This window comes from Dipodomys spectabilis, unplaced genomic scaffold, assembly GCF_019054845.1.
Source record: "Dipodomys spectabilis isolate Male_0828 unplaced genomic scaffold, ASM1905484v1 ptg000157l, whole genome shotgun sequence".
Lineage (NCBI taxonomy): Eukaryota > Metazoa > Chordata > Mammalia > Rodentia > Heteromyidae > Dipodomys > Dipodomys spectabilis.
Window position 1 is genome coordinate 24178350 of NW_024870834.1, and position 16111 is coordinate 24194460.

Below are 16111 nucleotides of genomic sequence, written 5' to 3' on the forward strand. Positions count from 1 at the left end.
AGATCTCAGCTTCCTGAACAGCTAGGATTACAGGCGTGAGGCTAGCTTCAAGCAGTTTTTTGATCCCCAGTTCCCCATGTACAGAAGTGGAGAGTGCCCTGCTTTGACACAGGTGTGTGTATCTTATTCTGGCTGAACTCCACACAACCTTCATTCGTATTTTCAGGTGTGGCCTGGGATCTTGGAGAATCAGCATCACAGGGGGCCTTTCTCATCAGCTCAGCACTCGGGGCTGCTGAACTCTTCCCCAGCCTTCTCTCTTGCTCCTCCCTTAGCACAGCAAACACACTATGTCTGGCTTGGGGAAAGGGGGTCAACTCAGGCAAAAATGTAATGAGACCCCTCATCTCAACCAATACACCATTCATGATGTTGGTCCGGTTGTGGGGCCTGAACTCTGGGTCTGGGCGCTGTCCCTCAGCTCTTCAGCTCAAGGCTAGTGCTCTACCACTTGAGCCACAGCGCCACGTCCGGCTTTTTTCTTTTTGCTTATATGGTGCTGAGGAATCGAACCCAGGGCCTCAGGCATGCAAGGCAAGCGCTCTACCACTGAGCCACCTTCCCAGCCCTCATGATGTTTCATGTCTATCATCCAGCTACAGGAGACCAGCAGGAGGCTTAGGTTGAATGATTGTAGTCTGAGGCTGACTGCTGGGCAAAAATACCATAAGAGCTTATTTGAAAAATAAAGCTAAAAGGGCTAGGGGCATGGTGACTTCCTAGTAAGTACAAGGCCCTGAGTTCAAACCCTAGTATTGCTCCCTGTGCCCTCCCCCCCCCCCCCAAAAAAAGCGGGGAAGTCAGTGCAAAAAAAAAAAAGCGGGGAAGTCAGTGCATCTGTCCCAGCATGGTCCTGGTGTTTGCTGAGCCCTTTCCTGCAGCAAAGCATGTCCACGGAACACAGCCTCTCTCCTGTCTCCTTGTCAGGCCTGTTGTGAGCCTGAGGGGAGGGTACGGGGGCGGCGGGGGGGGGGGAGGCAGAGGGGACAGAAGATTCCTGGAGCTAGGGGGAACCAGAGGGGGGCCTGGTTGGGGTCAAGAGGTCAGATGTCCCCTCAGTGTTCATGTGAACGAGGCTGGACCCTCAGCCTTCTGGCATAGCACTGCCCACTAGGCTGGGTATTCTAGCAGAGGCCATGAGGCCAGCGCAGAGCTTAGGCTGTTGGTTCTTTCTCCCTACTGGACCCCTGGAGGGCTACTAAGGAGCAGGCACACTCATCTGCTATCTTCCTCTGCTGGGGCCACTGTCAAAATCCTTTTTCTGCACCAGCCACAATTTAGCTTCTGTAGTCACCCTTGAGCACTTGGGGTGGTGGTCCTGGGGTTGGGGTTTGGTGAGTGGAGGCCAAGAAGGGATGTGGGGTACAGAGAATGGAGCCTTTCCAGGCCCAGCTGCAAGTGTGTGTGTGTGTGTGTGTGTGTGTGTGTGTCCTGTTGGTTGGACACTTGGTAAACAGCAGGTTCCTTGTGGATAGTTCTTGGTGAATCCTCTTGACTTTTAGGGAGTGCTGTCTTACTGCTAAGGGAACTGAAGGTTAGGGAGGTTCTTTGGAAGCTCACACAGTTAGCAGTGGTACCGAGATAGGGGTCCGACCCAGAGTCCATCCCAGAGTGCACGCTCAGACCCCCATTTCCTCCCCATGCCTTGGCTTTACTTAAATACGTGGGAGTTGCACAGAGCCATGAACTGCAGGGGGTGGGGGGAAGGGCAGAGGGTTGAGCAAAGCCCATGGCTTTGTCCAGGAGACCTGAGCAAACACAGGTGTGGTTTTGGCTGCGTGCTCCACAGCTTCCCCAGGAAATGGGGCTGGTTGCTTTCGACAGTGCTCTGCCCCTTTCACAAGCCCTGTCTTTCAAAACAGCTCTTCCTCCTCCTCCCTCCCACCCCCTCTTTAAGACCACGTCTATAAACAGGGACGTTTCTTAGTCCCTGCTGGACTCTCCCCAGGAGCCTGGCCCATGGGGCTGAGCAATTTCCTTCAAGACAGTAGGAAGCCTGCAGCACTCTCTGCCCCTGCCTGGCTCCTGGGCCCAACACCAGGAGCCGCTAGAACACGTGCCACCCTGCCCCAGTCCCTCTGCTGGGAGCTGTCTCCCCTGCACACAGCGTCCCCAGAACACCATGTGTCCCCCCCACCCCCCCAGTCATTCAGTGTCACCTGCAAGGGGCCCCCAGCTCTGCCCAAACTCTCACACCCACTAGAATGTTCACTGCCCGGGGCTGTGACTTACGCTGCTTTGCTCACTACTGTAGCCCTGGGACTCTGAGATATGAGTCCTTACCTTCAGAAATGCCCAAGTTTGGGTTTATGGAGCTGACCATAGGCCAGGCAGTGATGAAGTGAAAGTGTGGTGCTGTGTAGTCTGCACCCAACCCCGGCAGTCCTCCTGGAGGAGGTGATGGCATCACTCATTATCCTGAAAGACGAATGTGTGGTCACCAGCAAAATATTCTCAGCTGAGGAATCGGCATATGCCCTGCCTACCTGATCAGTGTGCTCGTCTTCCCAAAGGATTGGGGTGGCACATTAAGGTGAGGCCCCCAAGTAGGGAGGTGTTATAAAATACCATCCTTTCCTCCTCCCATCTCTCCATCCTCCTCCCTCCTGCTTACAGGAGGCTCTTTGCCTTTGCCTATGCATCTAGGCAGCCATTTCTCCCCTCTTAATAAACACTGGGGTACTGATACCCACTCCCGCTCATGACCACTTGACTTTGGACTTCTCCAGACCAAGAGGCAAGAGGCATGGGTTAGGTGATCTTTCCTAGGAGGAGAGTATTTCTAGATATATCTGCGGGAGGTGGCTGCAAACCTTGATTCTCAGATAATGAGTAGCTGGGATTATAGTTGTGAGCCACTAGCAATGGGCTTGCTGCTGCCTTTTTGATAATATGCCACCCATCATTGGACCTTGGCAGGGCAGGTGGAAAGGGCTCTGAACAGCCCTGCTGTGGGTAAGCTGGACGCTGGCATGTAGATAGGTTGTTGGTGCCATCAGGTGCAAAGAAGTCTGGAGCAGTCACAGAAGAGACAAGTACAGCAAAAAAGCCCCCGTTTCTCTGGTTGCTGTGTGCAATGCCAGTTAAAGATAGGATTGGCACAAGTGGAATTAAGCACACACTTTCATTCGTTCCTGTTCTGCATGGAGTCCTTCAAGGCAATAGGAAGCCTGCAGCCCTTCCTAATATGAGCCACCAGGTGGTGCTGCTGACACAGGGCAGCTTGGTTGCTATCCCATCTGATCACCATCTGCTCTGTAGAGAAGGGGAGGGAGTTGATGGTCTGTGTATTTAATTTCCTTCCATTCCCTTTCTGGAATTCTTCCTCATACTTTTGCAACCCACATCCACACATTGGCCACTTGCATTTCTTTCTCTTTTCCTGACACCATGCATCTGAGCTCCATTCCCCCCAAAAAGCCAAATCTTTCCTCTTAGGTAGCTGCCAAGTGCAAGAGGGTTGCATAATCAAATCTACCCAGAAGTATTATTGGGACTTAACATGTCACCTCTGACTCACTCCACCATAACTCTGTGAAGACTGAACCTCATTCACCACAGGGTGGGATTGCCAAGGATGGAATTGTGGTACTTCCAGACTGGAATGATGCTTCGGCAAGAGGGCTGGGAGGGGCTGCATTAGCGGAGGCTGCTGGGCTTTTCCTCCCCTGGTACCTATGTGTGGTGAGCTCCATAGGGAACCTGGGCTGCAGTTCTGATGATGAGGTGAAGGAGACTGGAACAGCCATGCTGGGTGGGTGTCAACCCTCCCTGGCGATGGCAGGGAGACTGCCTAGCACCTCTATAGAACACCTGGAAAGATTCAGGAGGAAGTGGTCTTGGGGAGGCATTGAAGGCCCTGGTGAGGGCCTTGGAGTCCATGTGACTTGACAGGAGACTGACTACTCGCTCATCTTCCCTCTGCCCAGACATTCACAGCATGGTGCAACTCCCACCTCCGGAAGGCCGGGACCCAGATCGAGAATATAGAGGAGGACTTCCGGGATGGCCTGAAACTCATGCTGCTGTTGGAGGTCATCTCAGGTGAGGTGATCCTGGTCCCAGGTTACGGTGATGTGCTCTGGGCTCTGTCCTGGCCCTTCCATTTCTCACTGTCCATGGTCATAACCTGCTTTGGGTATCTTGAACCAAGTGGAGGTGAGGTGGGACTAGAAGGCCTTGGTTTCGTTGTGGACCCTGTGGGTGTCTTGCTCATAGCTGGCACTCTTCCACTTGAGCCACACCTTCAGTTCCACAGGTATGTGAGTGTCTTGGCCAAGCCATTTTGCCTTTCTGTCTCCACATCCAAGATTACAACGAGAGGTTTGGAAGAGTGGTATCTGAGATTCCTTTTTCTTCAAAATGGCAGGAATTGTGGGCAAAAGGGTAACCCTTGGGACCTAGCTTGAAACCTGGCTCCACTACAACCTAGCTGCCAGCCCCTAGGTTGTCCAGATGTCTGCAGGCACAACTCCACTTGAATGTGTATCTTGACTTTCCTGTGGGTGCCTCTCCTTTGCCATCCTTTAAATATTGGTGGTCCCCAAGAGTCTAGCCTTGGTATATATAACGGGGCTACTTTTCAGCTACCCAGCCTTAATACTAGTGAGTCCTAGACCAGATCTCAGCCATGTTTCTCTTGAGTCCCTTCTCTTTTGTTTTTTGGTGTGTGTGTGTGTGTGTGTGTGTGTGTGTGTGTGTGTGTGTGTGTGTGTGTGTGTGTGTGTGTGTGTGTGTGTGTGTGTGTGTGTGTGTGTGTGTGTGTGTGTGTGTGTGTGTGTGTGTGTGTGTGTGTGTGTGTGTGTGTGTGTGTGTGTTTTCAGTCCTGGGGCTTGAACTCAGGGCCTGGACACTGTCCCTGAGTTTCTGCTCGAGGCTAGCACTCTATCACTTGAGCCACAGCATCACTTCTGGCTTTTTCTGTTTATGTGGTACTGAGGAATCGAACCCAGGGCTTCATGCATGTTAGGCAAGCACTCTACCACTTAGCCACATTCCCAGCTCTTGAGTACCCTCTTAGATAATGAACCTAGTATTAATCCTTTTTCAGTTGCTATAACAAAATTCAAGAGGCTGGGTACTTGGGTACTTTTTTTCCTCCCTAAGTCGTGCATTTAGGTCATAGTTTTTTTTTTTTTTTTTGTTGTTGTTGTTTTGGTAGGCTGTGAGGCTTGAACTTGGCCTGGGTGCTGTCCCTAAGCCTCTTTGTGCTCAAGGCTGAGCTCTACCACAGCACCACTTCTGGTTTTTGAGTCGTTTATTGAAGAGAAGAGTCTTACGGGGACTTTTCTGCCCAGGCAGGCTTCAAACCATGATCCTCAGATCTCAGCCTCCTAAGTAGCTAGTATTATAGGTATGAGCCATCGGCCTTCTGCTGTAGCTCATAGTTTTGAAGGTTGAAATTCCAAGGACTAGTGTCTTCATTCGTTTGGGCTCCTTGGCTACCTCATAACATGGAGGGAGGGAGAGACCCTGTGCTAGATAGGAAACTAGAGAGCAAAGAGAGTCTAGGCTGTCTGTTTTATAGCTGTTCATTCATAAGAACTGTGCTATTAAGTGCTTTTGAACACACTGCACCGCCCCCCAATGACCTCACTGGGCCCTCCCCTTAAAAGCCCCTGCCACCTCAACATCATTTCACTGGGTTCAAGCTTCTAACACCCAAACCACCGAGGACAAAACTGCATCCAGGTCTTAGCACAGGGCATGTCCTACCGTGTCCTCAGCATCCTGTAGCTGAGTCCTGGCCCTCACAAACCTCTCTTCCTCTTGAAGCCTTTGCTGTGACCTTGTGACCCTCACTTGAGACCCACAGCTGCCTCTGTCCATTTTGCCGCTGGACATTTGTGTTCTTTTCATTCTGTGTCCTTCACAACCTGACTTTGAGCCTTGGGCACTGTAGTGTCAGCCAGATGCTGGGTCACATCTCTCTATATGCTACCCTCCAAAGGCCTGAGACTCTGTCCCGTCCACCCTGCATTCATCCCCTCAGGGATCGGCCGTCTGCCAACCCAAATATGGTCACACTGTTCCCTGCTCAGCAGCCTGCCGTCCCTCCCCAAGGCTTTCAGCCCCAGTCCGCATTCCTTCGCAGAGCAGCCTGAGGGAGCTGGCACCTGTTTCCTTTTGAATCAACTATTCCCAAAAAGGTAGTAGACCTGAGGCCCTCTGCTACAGTGGTGAGCGCACCCAGATGACATGGACTCTGCTTTCTGAGCCTTTACACATGCTCAGTCCTCTTAAAATAATAGTCCTCCATGCTTCCTTTTCAGGTAAAACCTCTATGCGTGATGAGTGTGTGTGTGTGTATGTGTGTGTGTGTGTGTGTGTGTGTATATATACACATCATGTGACACTGACCATTTTAGTCAGTTGCAAGTACTTACTGTTCAATGGCACAACAGTCATTCACATTGTTGGGCAGCTGCCTACATCATCCATCTCTGGAACTTTCTGGCCTCCCCAGCTGACGCTCTGTCCCTGTTAATGCAAACTCTCCCTTCCCTGGTCCCAGTCCCTGCCGTTGTGATTTCTCTCTCTGATGAAAGATGATGATTTCTCTCTAATGTAAGCAGGTTCATGCAGTGTCTTATTTCACTTAGTGTAACGCTGTTGGGGATCATCTATGTCGTAGTATGTGTCAGAGTTCTTGTTTCAGGCTGAATAGTATTCTGTCGGGTGCATGCACCCCATTTGATTTACCCATTCATCTGCAAATGGATACTTGGGTCACTTCTATCTTTGGAAATTTGAATGTGTAAATAAATAAATTTGAAGGGTTCCTGGAATATGATTCTTTTGGGTATATACCCAGAAGTGGGGTTTTTGGATCATTTGGCAATTCTGGTTTTAAGTTTTAAGGAATTACTATACTATTCTATTCTGCTTTTTAGATTTTTTTTTTCTACTTCCTCCTCCAACCTTCCCCAGCTGAAAACCAGCTAATCAACCAACCTTCCAGTTACTCTTTTTTTTTTTTTTTTTAAGTCATGGGGCTTGAACTCAGGGTCTGGGGCACTGTCCCTGAACTGTTTTTGCTCAAGGTTAGCACTCTACCACTTTGAGCCATTTCTGGTTTTCTGGTGGTTAATTGGAGGTAAGAGTTTGACAGACTTTCCTGCCCAGGCTTGGTTTGAACTGCTATCCTCAGATCTCAGCCTCCTGAGTAGCTAGGATTACAGGTATGAGCCACCAGCACCCAATGTCATTTACTCTTTCATTCTTCACAACTCAGCTTGGGGGTTCCCTCTCAGGAGACTTCCCTGATGTTTCTTCCCAAATCTGATTTGGCTGCCACCTCCCTCCCCCGCCACCTCCCCTCACCCCAGCAGCATCTGCCTTTTCCTTTCTTGTGTCTTTTACTGCCTAGTGCTGCAATCTGCAGCTCATTGTCTTCCCATTCCTTGCTGAGCTCGCATCAGAACTTAGGACTTAGATGACTTAGAACTGGGCATGGCAAGCAAGTGTCAGTCACACCTAGAATAGTAGGATGCTTGCATGCCCAGAGCTGGGCTGCTCTACCAGGTCCCACAGGGTAGCCTGCTGAGCTGCCCAGCCTACACGCACAGGGAGCTCAGCCAGGCCTTTCTGTGAGCGGCACACATCTTTCCCAGAACTGGTGGAGATGGGGTCAGCGAGACCACTGTGCCTCTTCCTCCTTTATCTTGGGAGGTGGCCTGGCTACCAAGGGGTGTGAAGGGGGAAGAGGATGCTGCTGACAAGGCTCTTAAAAGTGTGATCTGGGGTCACTGACCCCAGAATCAGTAGGACTGCTTGTTTCCACACAGACCCTCTCCATCGGAGTTAGATGGGCTGGACATCAGGGCAGCAAGTTCTCCAGGTGATTCCAGGCTGACACAAGCTTGCAAACTGCTAGTCTAGACCCAGGAAAATTTTCCAACCTCTGGTCGCCTAGAAGTCTGGTTTCTACTGTGTGTATAGCTGCCGAGGGGGTGGGGCTCAGGTTTGCAGGAACCCTGGGCTCTTGGGCAAGAGTTCTGCAGTCAGGAAACGGCAAGGTCTGTGTTGAGGAGCGATTCCGAGAAAGTCTTGATTTAATGAGAAAGCAGCTGTGTCTTTCTGGAGCGGAAGGCTGGCCCACCTGCAGCAGGCAGTCTGCTGTCTCCCGGAAGCCGGTGGCTGCTCCTGAGGAGGGCGGCCTGGCCCATGGCCCAGCTGCCAGCCCTGACTCTTCACTGGCCAGCGGTTTCCAGGCTGGGCTGGGGATCACAGCAGGCTCAGGAGGCCTGGGGCTCAGCACCTAGGGTTCTTGACTCCTAAGGGACTCTGAAGTGTTCCCCTCTCCCAGGTGTGACTCTCAAGCCAAGTTGACAGGCCTTTTCCCCTGGACACTTGGTTTTTAATGGGGGATTTGGAAGATTAACTCTTGCCCTACTCCCTCAGCTTCTGCTCTGAAGCTTGAGCAGCAGAAGCCCAGCCCACCCACTTTGTGATAGGAATGTGTGTGTAGGGACTGACTTTGGCAGAGCCCTGGGTACTCACTGGAGACAATATAACAGGGCAGCCCACAGCAGTGGTTCTCAAATAGGGAAGGGGCACTGTAGACATTTCAACACAAAGGAACTTTTTCAAAATACTCTAGAGTGACCTATACTCTCTTCCTGAGTGAAATAGTCTAAGAGTTCAGGGCCTTTGCACATGTGTTCCTTCTGCTTTGGTCATCAGTCCCTGCAATCTTCCTGGCTTTGCACTTTGGGTCTTCCCTAACCATTCCTCAGTTCATTCTTCCCTCCCTTCTTCCTTTCCTTTCGATTCCCTCTCTCTTCCTACCTCCCCCTCATCCTTTTGTTTTTTAGTTTCTGTAATTAAACCCACTTAGATAAGACCTCACATATTTAATACGGTGCATTTACCCCTGTACAAATGGGAAAAAAATAAGTAACATTTCTAGACCCATATGGCTATTAATTTCTTTACAATGCCAACTTAACACGGTGAATGGGATACTTTTTCCAAAGTGGACAGCACAGCTAAAGTTTTCAAAAATTCAAATTATATATATATATATGAGACCAATAATAGCAGTATGTTATACATCAATAGCAGCAACGGCTTTTCCAGGTTCTGCAGTCATCTGAACAAAATTAGACATACAGCACACTCCATGAATAAAAAGGAGAAAAAAGATTTTTTTTAAAAAACCTAGAAAAATGAGAAGTTTTGTTACTGATGTGGTACCTGGCAGCATTTTTTAAAATTAGCTTCTCAATCATCATCTGGAAAGAAAGCATTCTTTTTTTTTTTTTTTTGTCGGCCGTGGGGCTTGAACTCTGGGCCTGGGCGCTGTCCCTCAGCTCTTCAGCTCAAGGCGAGCGCTCTACCACTTGAGCTACAGCGCCACTTCCGGTTTTCTGGTGGTTTATTGGAGATAGGAGTCTCACGGTCTCTCCTGCCCGGGCTGGCTTTGAACCGCGATCCTCAGATCTCAGCCTCCTGAGTAGCTAGGATTACAGGCGTGAGCCACCAGCGCCCGGCAAGAAAGCATTCTTGAGTAACATCATTAAAAACACCTCTGATAAAGCACAGTCACTACTACAGATCATCAAGCAGGTATGATATGGTACTAGAGGATACAATTTTAAAAAGCATTATTCTATTTATTTATTTATTTATGTCGGTCGTGGGGCCTGGACTCTGGGCTGGGCACTCACTGTCTGTCATTCAGCTCTTCAGCTCAAGGCTAGCACTCTACCACTTGAGCCACAGCACCACTTCCAGATTTTTCTGCTTATGTGGCGCTGAGGAATTGAACCCAGGGCCTCATGTGTGGTGAGGCAAACACTCTACCACTGAGCCTCCTTCCCAGCCCTAGAAAGCATTATTGAGACTCAATTCTACTTTTCCAGGAAAGGGCCCAAAGGATGGTATGACACAGCTCTGTAAAGAAATGTGCTTTCTTAGGTAGGCTTTCCTTCCATCACAGTCCTTCCTTTTATCTTTCCTTCCCTCCCTCCTTTCTTCCTTACCTTCCTCCTCTTTTCCCTCTCTCCTTCTTCCCTTTCCTCCCTCCTTCTCTTCCTCCTCCCTCTTCTCTTCCTCCCTCCCTCCTCCCCTCTCCCCTGCCTCTCCTTCTTCTCACTGGTCCCTTTTGTGTTCATTGTATACACTGACTTGTACATTTCCTTATCTAAGGCCAGTCTCTTCCACTGGACTTTCATTACATAAAGACAAGAAATGGTTTCATTCACTCTCACATTCCCTCCCAGCTAATCCTTGGCTTTTGTTAGGGGCTCCATGAATAAGTGTTAAGATGGGAGGGGTGGGTTGTGAGAGGTGGGTGGGCTTGTGAGCATGATGGGGGGGTGACAGTGATGGCGATGCATTGTCCTTATACACTGACGCGTTGAATGGAAACCCTTTGTACAACTACTTTGAAAAATTAGGAATAAACCAATAAGCGTTGAGCGAATGTGTGTGTGTAGCTTTGGACCTGACCCGTGGACAGGAAGAGGGGGTGGCCTCTGCCTCACTCGCTTTCCTTGACAGCGTGACAGCACACAAGCACACACACCTCCAAGGTGTGCCTTCGGTGGGATGGATCGAGAGCGGCCTGGCATCTGAAGGGTTGCATCTCACCTCCTTTTCTTCCCTTTGATCCGATCAGGTGAGCGCTTGGCCAAGCCAGAAAGAGGCAAGATGCGGGTCCACAAGATCTCTAATGTCAACAAGGCCCTAGATTTCATCGCCAGCAAAGGGGTCAAGCTGGTGTCCATCGGAGCCGAAGGTGAGCAAGGCCTTCTGCTGTCCTCGATGTCCTGGCGTCCTGCCCTGACTCCTGGACCTGCACATCTCTGCAGCACATCTCTGCACATCTCTGTCTGGTCAGCCTGTATGCAATTCTTCCCATAACAGCGTTTTCTTTCTTTCTAGTACCTTGCACAACAGAGTCGCACTCTGGAGGGCCACCCTCCTACCTGCTATGTCACTGCCCTTTTCTACCTGTAGGGGCGCTGACTGGAAGCCAGTGAGGTCCCCCAAAGCTCCACAGGCCCTGGGATACTGCTGTTCTCACATGACTAGGGTTTAAACCCGGGTTTTCTACTCCTTGACCACACCCCCAGATTTTTCTGCTTTAGTTATTTTCCAATGAGGTCTTAAGCTTCTTGCCTGAGCTGGCATCAGACACCCATTCTCTTACCTCTATCTCCTGTGCAGCTAGGATTACACACCACTATGCCTAGCTTGTTGGTTGAGATATAAGGATCTTACTAACGTTTTTGCATGTCTGGCCTTAAACTATGATTCTCAAATCTAGTGTCAGCATGCTCTTAACAATAGAAAGAAGGCACCAGGCACTGGTGGCTCCTGCCTGTAATCCTAGCTACTCAGGAGGCTGAGATCTGAGGATCATGATTCAAAAGCTAGCCGGCACAATCCGTGAGACTCTTATTTCCAGGTAACAACAAAAAACCGGTAGTGGAGCTATGGCAATTTTAGGAGCAGCAGCCATGCCCATTGTTCAAGCCTCAGGTCCAGCAAAAAAAGGAAAGAAAAAAAAAAGAAAGAAAGAGAAAGAGCCAGAAATGGAGCTGTAGTTTAAGTGGTACGAATGCCAGCCTTGAGTGAAAAAGCCAAGTGAGAATGTGAGGTCCTGAATTTAAGCCCCACCACCAGCCTGCATGGACACACACACACACACACACACACACACACACACACACACACACACACAAATGAAGGTAGTGTGTATAATATATTGTGGTGTATCTAGAGGGTTAATACTTGAAACAGACCTCTTTATTAATGTGAGCTGTAGACTTAACATGTATTTATTGGGTACCCATTGTTTGATATCAGAGATGGAAAGATGGATACAGCACACTTCCATTCATTCATTCATTCATTCTTGATAGAACACTGAGTATTGAGCTTGCTTGCTCACTGTGGGAAATAGATGCTATGGTCCTCTAGCCCATGATCTCCCTTCATCAGAGATTACAGCTGTTTCTTAAGTGGCCCAGCCAGAACACACTTAAATCTAGTCCTGTGTCACTCTAGAGTGGTCTGTCCTTGGGCAGCACAGAGGCCATAGCAGCAGATCTCTTCTAGATGATGTTTAGAGTCCCCTCCTGCCTAGTGACTGGAGTTGATGCCAATCTATTACATTGAGAAACTGGAACCAAAAGTTCTGCAAAGTACAGCGTATGAAGTGGAGGCCAGCTCACGTTGCTTTTTGTAAGCATTGGAACATGGCCACACCCAGTCATTTACATAGCGTCTGTGGCTGCTCCTGGGTCATGGTGGCTGAGTTCAGTAGGTCCTGCAGAGACCATCAGGCTCTGAGAGCCACAAGCCTTTCCTTGGAAAATAAGTTGGCGGACCCTAGTACTTGAGGAGGCCATGGGCTGTGCCTTAAACTCCTCCCTTTCCCTCTCAGTTGTGTGCTGCTTTGGGGCACATATCCTGCAGGCTGTGGCCCCAACTCCTTACACATGCTTTGTGACTGGGAAAATATTCTTTGTCTCTTAAGAAAAGGACAATATGTTCTGTTAGGGAGGAATAAAGACTTGGCAGGCATTTTTAGGCAGGAGACGCCAAGGAAAATCCCACTGGGATCTGGTGCCAATTCACATGCCCACCAGGCCAGGAGGAAGAGAAGGGGTGTTGCGTGGACTTGGTGGGGACTCTGGAGAGCTCAGGGAGGCTTGTCCTGTAGAGGGGACCATGCTATCTGAGAATAGCTGGTCCGATGCTGTACCATCTTCCAGCTTTTCCAAAGAAGTTGGGAATCCAGAATTGTAGAAAAGACAAAATGAGCAATTAAAATAAACAAGTCCTTTTATTTATTTATTTATTTTATTTTGTCCATCCTGGGGCTTGAACTCAGGACCTGAGCGTTGTTCCTGAGCTTCTTTGCTCAAGACTAGCATACTACCACTTGAGCCCACAGGTCCATTTCCAGCTTTTTTGTGTGTGATTAATTGAAACTAGGAGTCCTGGATTTCCTGCATGTGCTGAGATCCTCGGATCTCAGCCTCCTGAGTAGCTAGGATTACAGGTATGTGCCACCAGAGCCCAGTGAATTGTCAATCTTTTCATCAGACAGAGCTAGCTCTAATGCCCACGCTTAGGCTGCCGGCTGAACTTCTTTCCACACTGCTGGTGTCTGCTGTCTCCCATGAGATCCCCAGCCAGACCTGCATAGGTATAGGTAATTCACCTTATAGTGGATGCAGGTCAGGTCTGTGGCTTCCTCTCAGAGTATCAGATGCCAATGTACTTGATGGGAGAGGTGACCACCATCTCTGCCATGCAAGACACTGAATCTTTGGGGCTCAGCACCGTATCTTGTGTTCTGCTCTGCTGCTCTGTCCTGATCCTCCATACCCAGACCCAGACCTGACTTATGACGTTCCCTTCCTTCCCTGGTAGCCAGTATGTCTGAGGCTTCCTGATGGTGGAAAATCTATCCTGCAAGTAGCCTGCTAGGATGGCTGCTCTGCTGGGTAGGGAGCTAGTTTTAACAAAATGGAATTTACTGCACCAGACACTAAGTAAAAGATACTAGGTCGGTGCCAGGCACTGGTCGCTCACACTTGTAATCCTAGCTACTCAAGAGGCTGCGATCTGAGGATCATGGTTTGAAGCCAGCTGGGGCCAGAAAGTCCCATGAGACTATTATCTCCATTAAACTACAAAACAAAACAAAACAAAAAACAGAAGTAGAGCTATAGCTCAAGTGATAGAGTGTTAGCCTTGAGCATGAAAGCTCAGTGACAGTGCCCAGACCTGGAGATCAAGCCCCAGGAGCAGGGGGGGAAAAAGACACTAGGTTAGATCATTGGAATGAGCTCTTCTGGTGATGGAGCAGGCCATGTTGCCTGCGGTCCTGATGGAGTTATATCTGAAGGCCCCCACCCCCAGGAGCAGCTCTTCCCTCCTCCAGCATTAGAATTATCATGTGATGCAAGGGTGGACTCTAGATGACCCTAAAGGACAGAACTAGGCTTAAAGGGAGACCGTATAGGCCAACTAGACAACATCTTGAGCCTTAGGGAATAGAACTCGAGTTCCAGGAAGGTGATACCAGCCCTGTCCCTGAGGGTGTCCAGGTAGAGGTTGGAGCCTGGGCACTTACAAACATATTGAGGCTGAATGCATCCCTGAGATTTCTCCAGTGATACTTGGTTCTAGAATGTTTAGACTTGGGGGCTTGGAGGCTTGAGTGATCGATGGTTAGGAACCCAAGAGAACTTTTGAATATCTGTAGGCAGGAAAACCTTTGTGTCTGGGTGCCAAGAGACTAGAGATAGTGTCAGTCATTTAGCATCTGGGTGGGAGCAGATGGGGGTGCAGTAGCCCATGCAGAGGTGTAGGAGGTGGTGGTTTCCGGGTTCCTGTTTCCATCATGTGACCCCTGTGCACATCATGCATTAAACTCTGAACCTGGGCAGATGAGGGGAGTGAGGGGAAGCAGTCCCCACTGTGTAGCTCCTCTACATTGCAGTGGATGGCAGCTGTTTATTCCCACACCTGTGGCAGACCTTGTTAACTTCCCTGTGGCTTAGTCCAAGGTGCCCAGTTGTGGGCTTTGTAATCTTCAGTGTGGGCCCAACCTTCTGAGCAGTCCCCTGACAGAGCTGCCTGTAAGCGGGGTGTCTGTGCTGTAATCATAGTGACCTTTAGAAAACATCTCCTGTTTTTTTAGGGGGGCCCTCTTTAGGAGGGTTCCCTCCCTTCCCCCAGGGTGGGATGAAAGTCAGGTAAAATGGGAGCTCTTGGAAAGCATTTCGTTTGTTCTTAGTGCTTCTCTTTCCTGTACTAAAACTGCTTCTTTGTTGTACCTTAGAACTTAGGAAGACATCACTGGGGAGGAGAGGTTCTCTGGAAAAGTAACTAGGACCCCCAAAAGAAGCTTTTGGGGTGGGTAGATTTGCAGGCCCTGAGCTTCCTTGGCCATAGGGAATTTGAGGTGTTTGGCCTTCACCAAGGAGTGAGGCACAGGGGGAGCAATACATAGGCCTTCAGAAAGGCTCAACGCAGTCACCACATGCTCTAAGCTTGCTTGCTTTCCCTTTCTTTTCCCTTTCTTTCTTTCTTTCTTTCTTTCTTTCTTTCTTTCTTTCTTTCTTTCTTTCTTTCTTTCTTTCTTTCTTTCTTTCTTTCTCTCCCTCTCTCTCTCCTTCCTTCCTTCCTTCCTTCCTTCCTTTCTTTCTTTCTTTCTTTCTTTCTTTCTTTCTTTCTTTCTTTCTTTCTTTCTTTCTTTCTTTCTTTCTTTCTTTCTTTCTTTCTCTCTTTCTCTTTCATTCTCTCTCCCTCTCTCTCTTTCTCCCTTTCTTTCTCTTTCTTCTTTCTTTCTTTCTTCCTCTCTCTCTCTCTCTTTCTTTCTTTCTTTTTTTCCTTCCTTCCTTCCTTCCTTCCTTCTTTTCTTTTTTTTTTGTCGGTTGTGGGGCTTGAACTTTGGGCCTGGGCACTGTCCCTGAGCTCTTCAGCTGAAGGCTAGTACTCTACCACTTGAGCTACAGTACCATTTCTGGTTTTCTGGTGGTTAATTGGAGATAAGAGTCTCACAGACTTTTCTGCCCAGACTGGCTTTGAACTGTGATCCTCAGATCTCAGCGTCCTGAGTAACTAGGATTACAGGTGTGAGCTACCAGTGCTCAGCTTTTTTTTTTTTTTCTTGAGAGATTTCTCTTAGAGTTGAAATGCTGTCCATAAAATGTCATTATCAAGATTTTTTTCAAGTCATTAAAAACTCATGAACGCAGTCTTTGCTGGCTGTTTTCTGTTTGAGCACATCCATGCTCTGCCCCATGCCTGGGCCTGCTCTGGGAAAGCCCACTGTGCTCCTAGAGGCCTCTGAACATGCAGTCATTATATTAGTGCCCGCCAGGGTTAATTCATTCATTCATTCATTCATTCACTCACTCAGCAAATACTAGTGGAGAATGTCCTCAGTGCCAGGCACTGCACCGGATACTAAGCAGTGATACAAACCAGGAAAAAGTCCTGACCTTGTGGAGCTGGCGTCCTAGAAGGGAACAGAACGCACATAGTTTCAGCAGCAAAGTCTGTGAGACTCTTATCTCCAATTAACCACTAAAAAGCTAGCCTTGAGCACAAAAGCCTCAGGGATAGTGCCCAGCCCCTG

The 16111-nt window shown here is 49.1% G+C and overlaps 1 protein-coding gene across 4 annotated transcripts in view; it reads left to right on the forward strand.

Moving 5' to 3' along the window:
• Positions 1-16111, forward strand: part of Actn1 (actinin alpha 1) — a 103427-nt gene that overhangs the window by 50195 nt on the left and 37121 nt on the right. For all 4 annotated transcript variants that reach the window (XM_042692545.1, XM_042692546.1, XM_042692543.1 and 1 more), the window contains exons 2-3: positions 3930-4044; positions 10625-10744. In XM_042692545.1, the coding sequence (XP_042548479.1) occupies positions 3930-4044; positions 10625-10744 (235 nt within the window). The remainder of the gene's footprint in view (positions 1-3929; positions 4045-10624; positions 10745-16111) is intronic.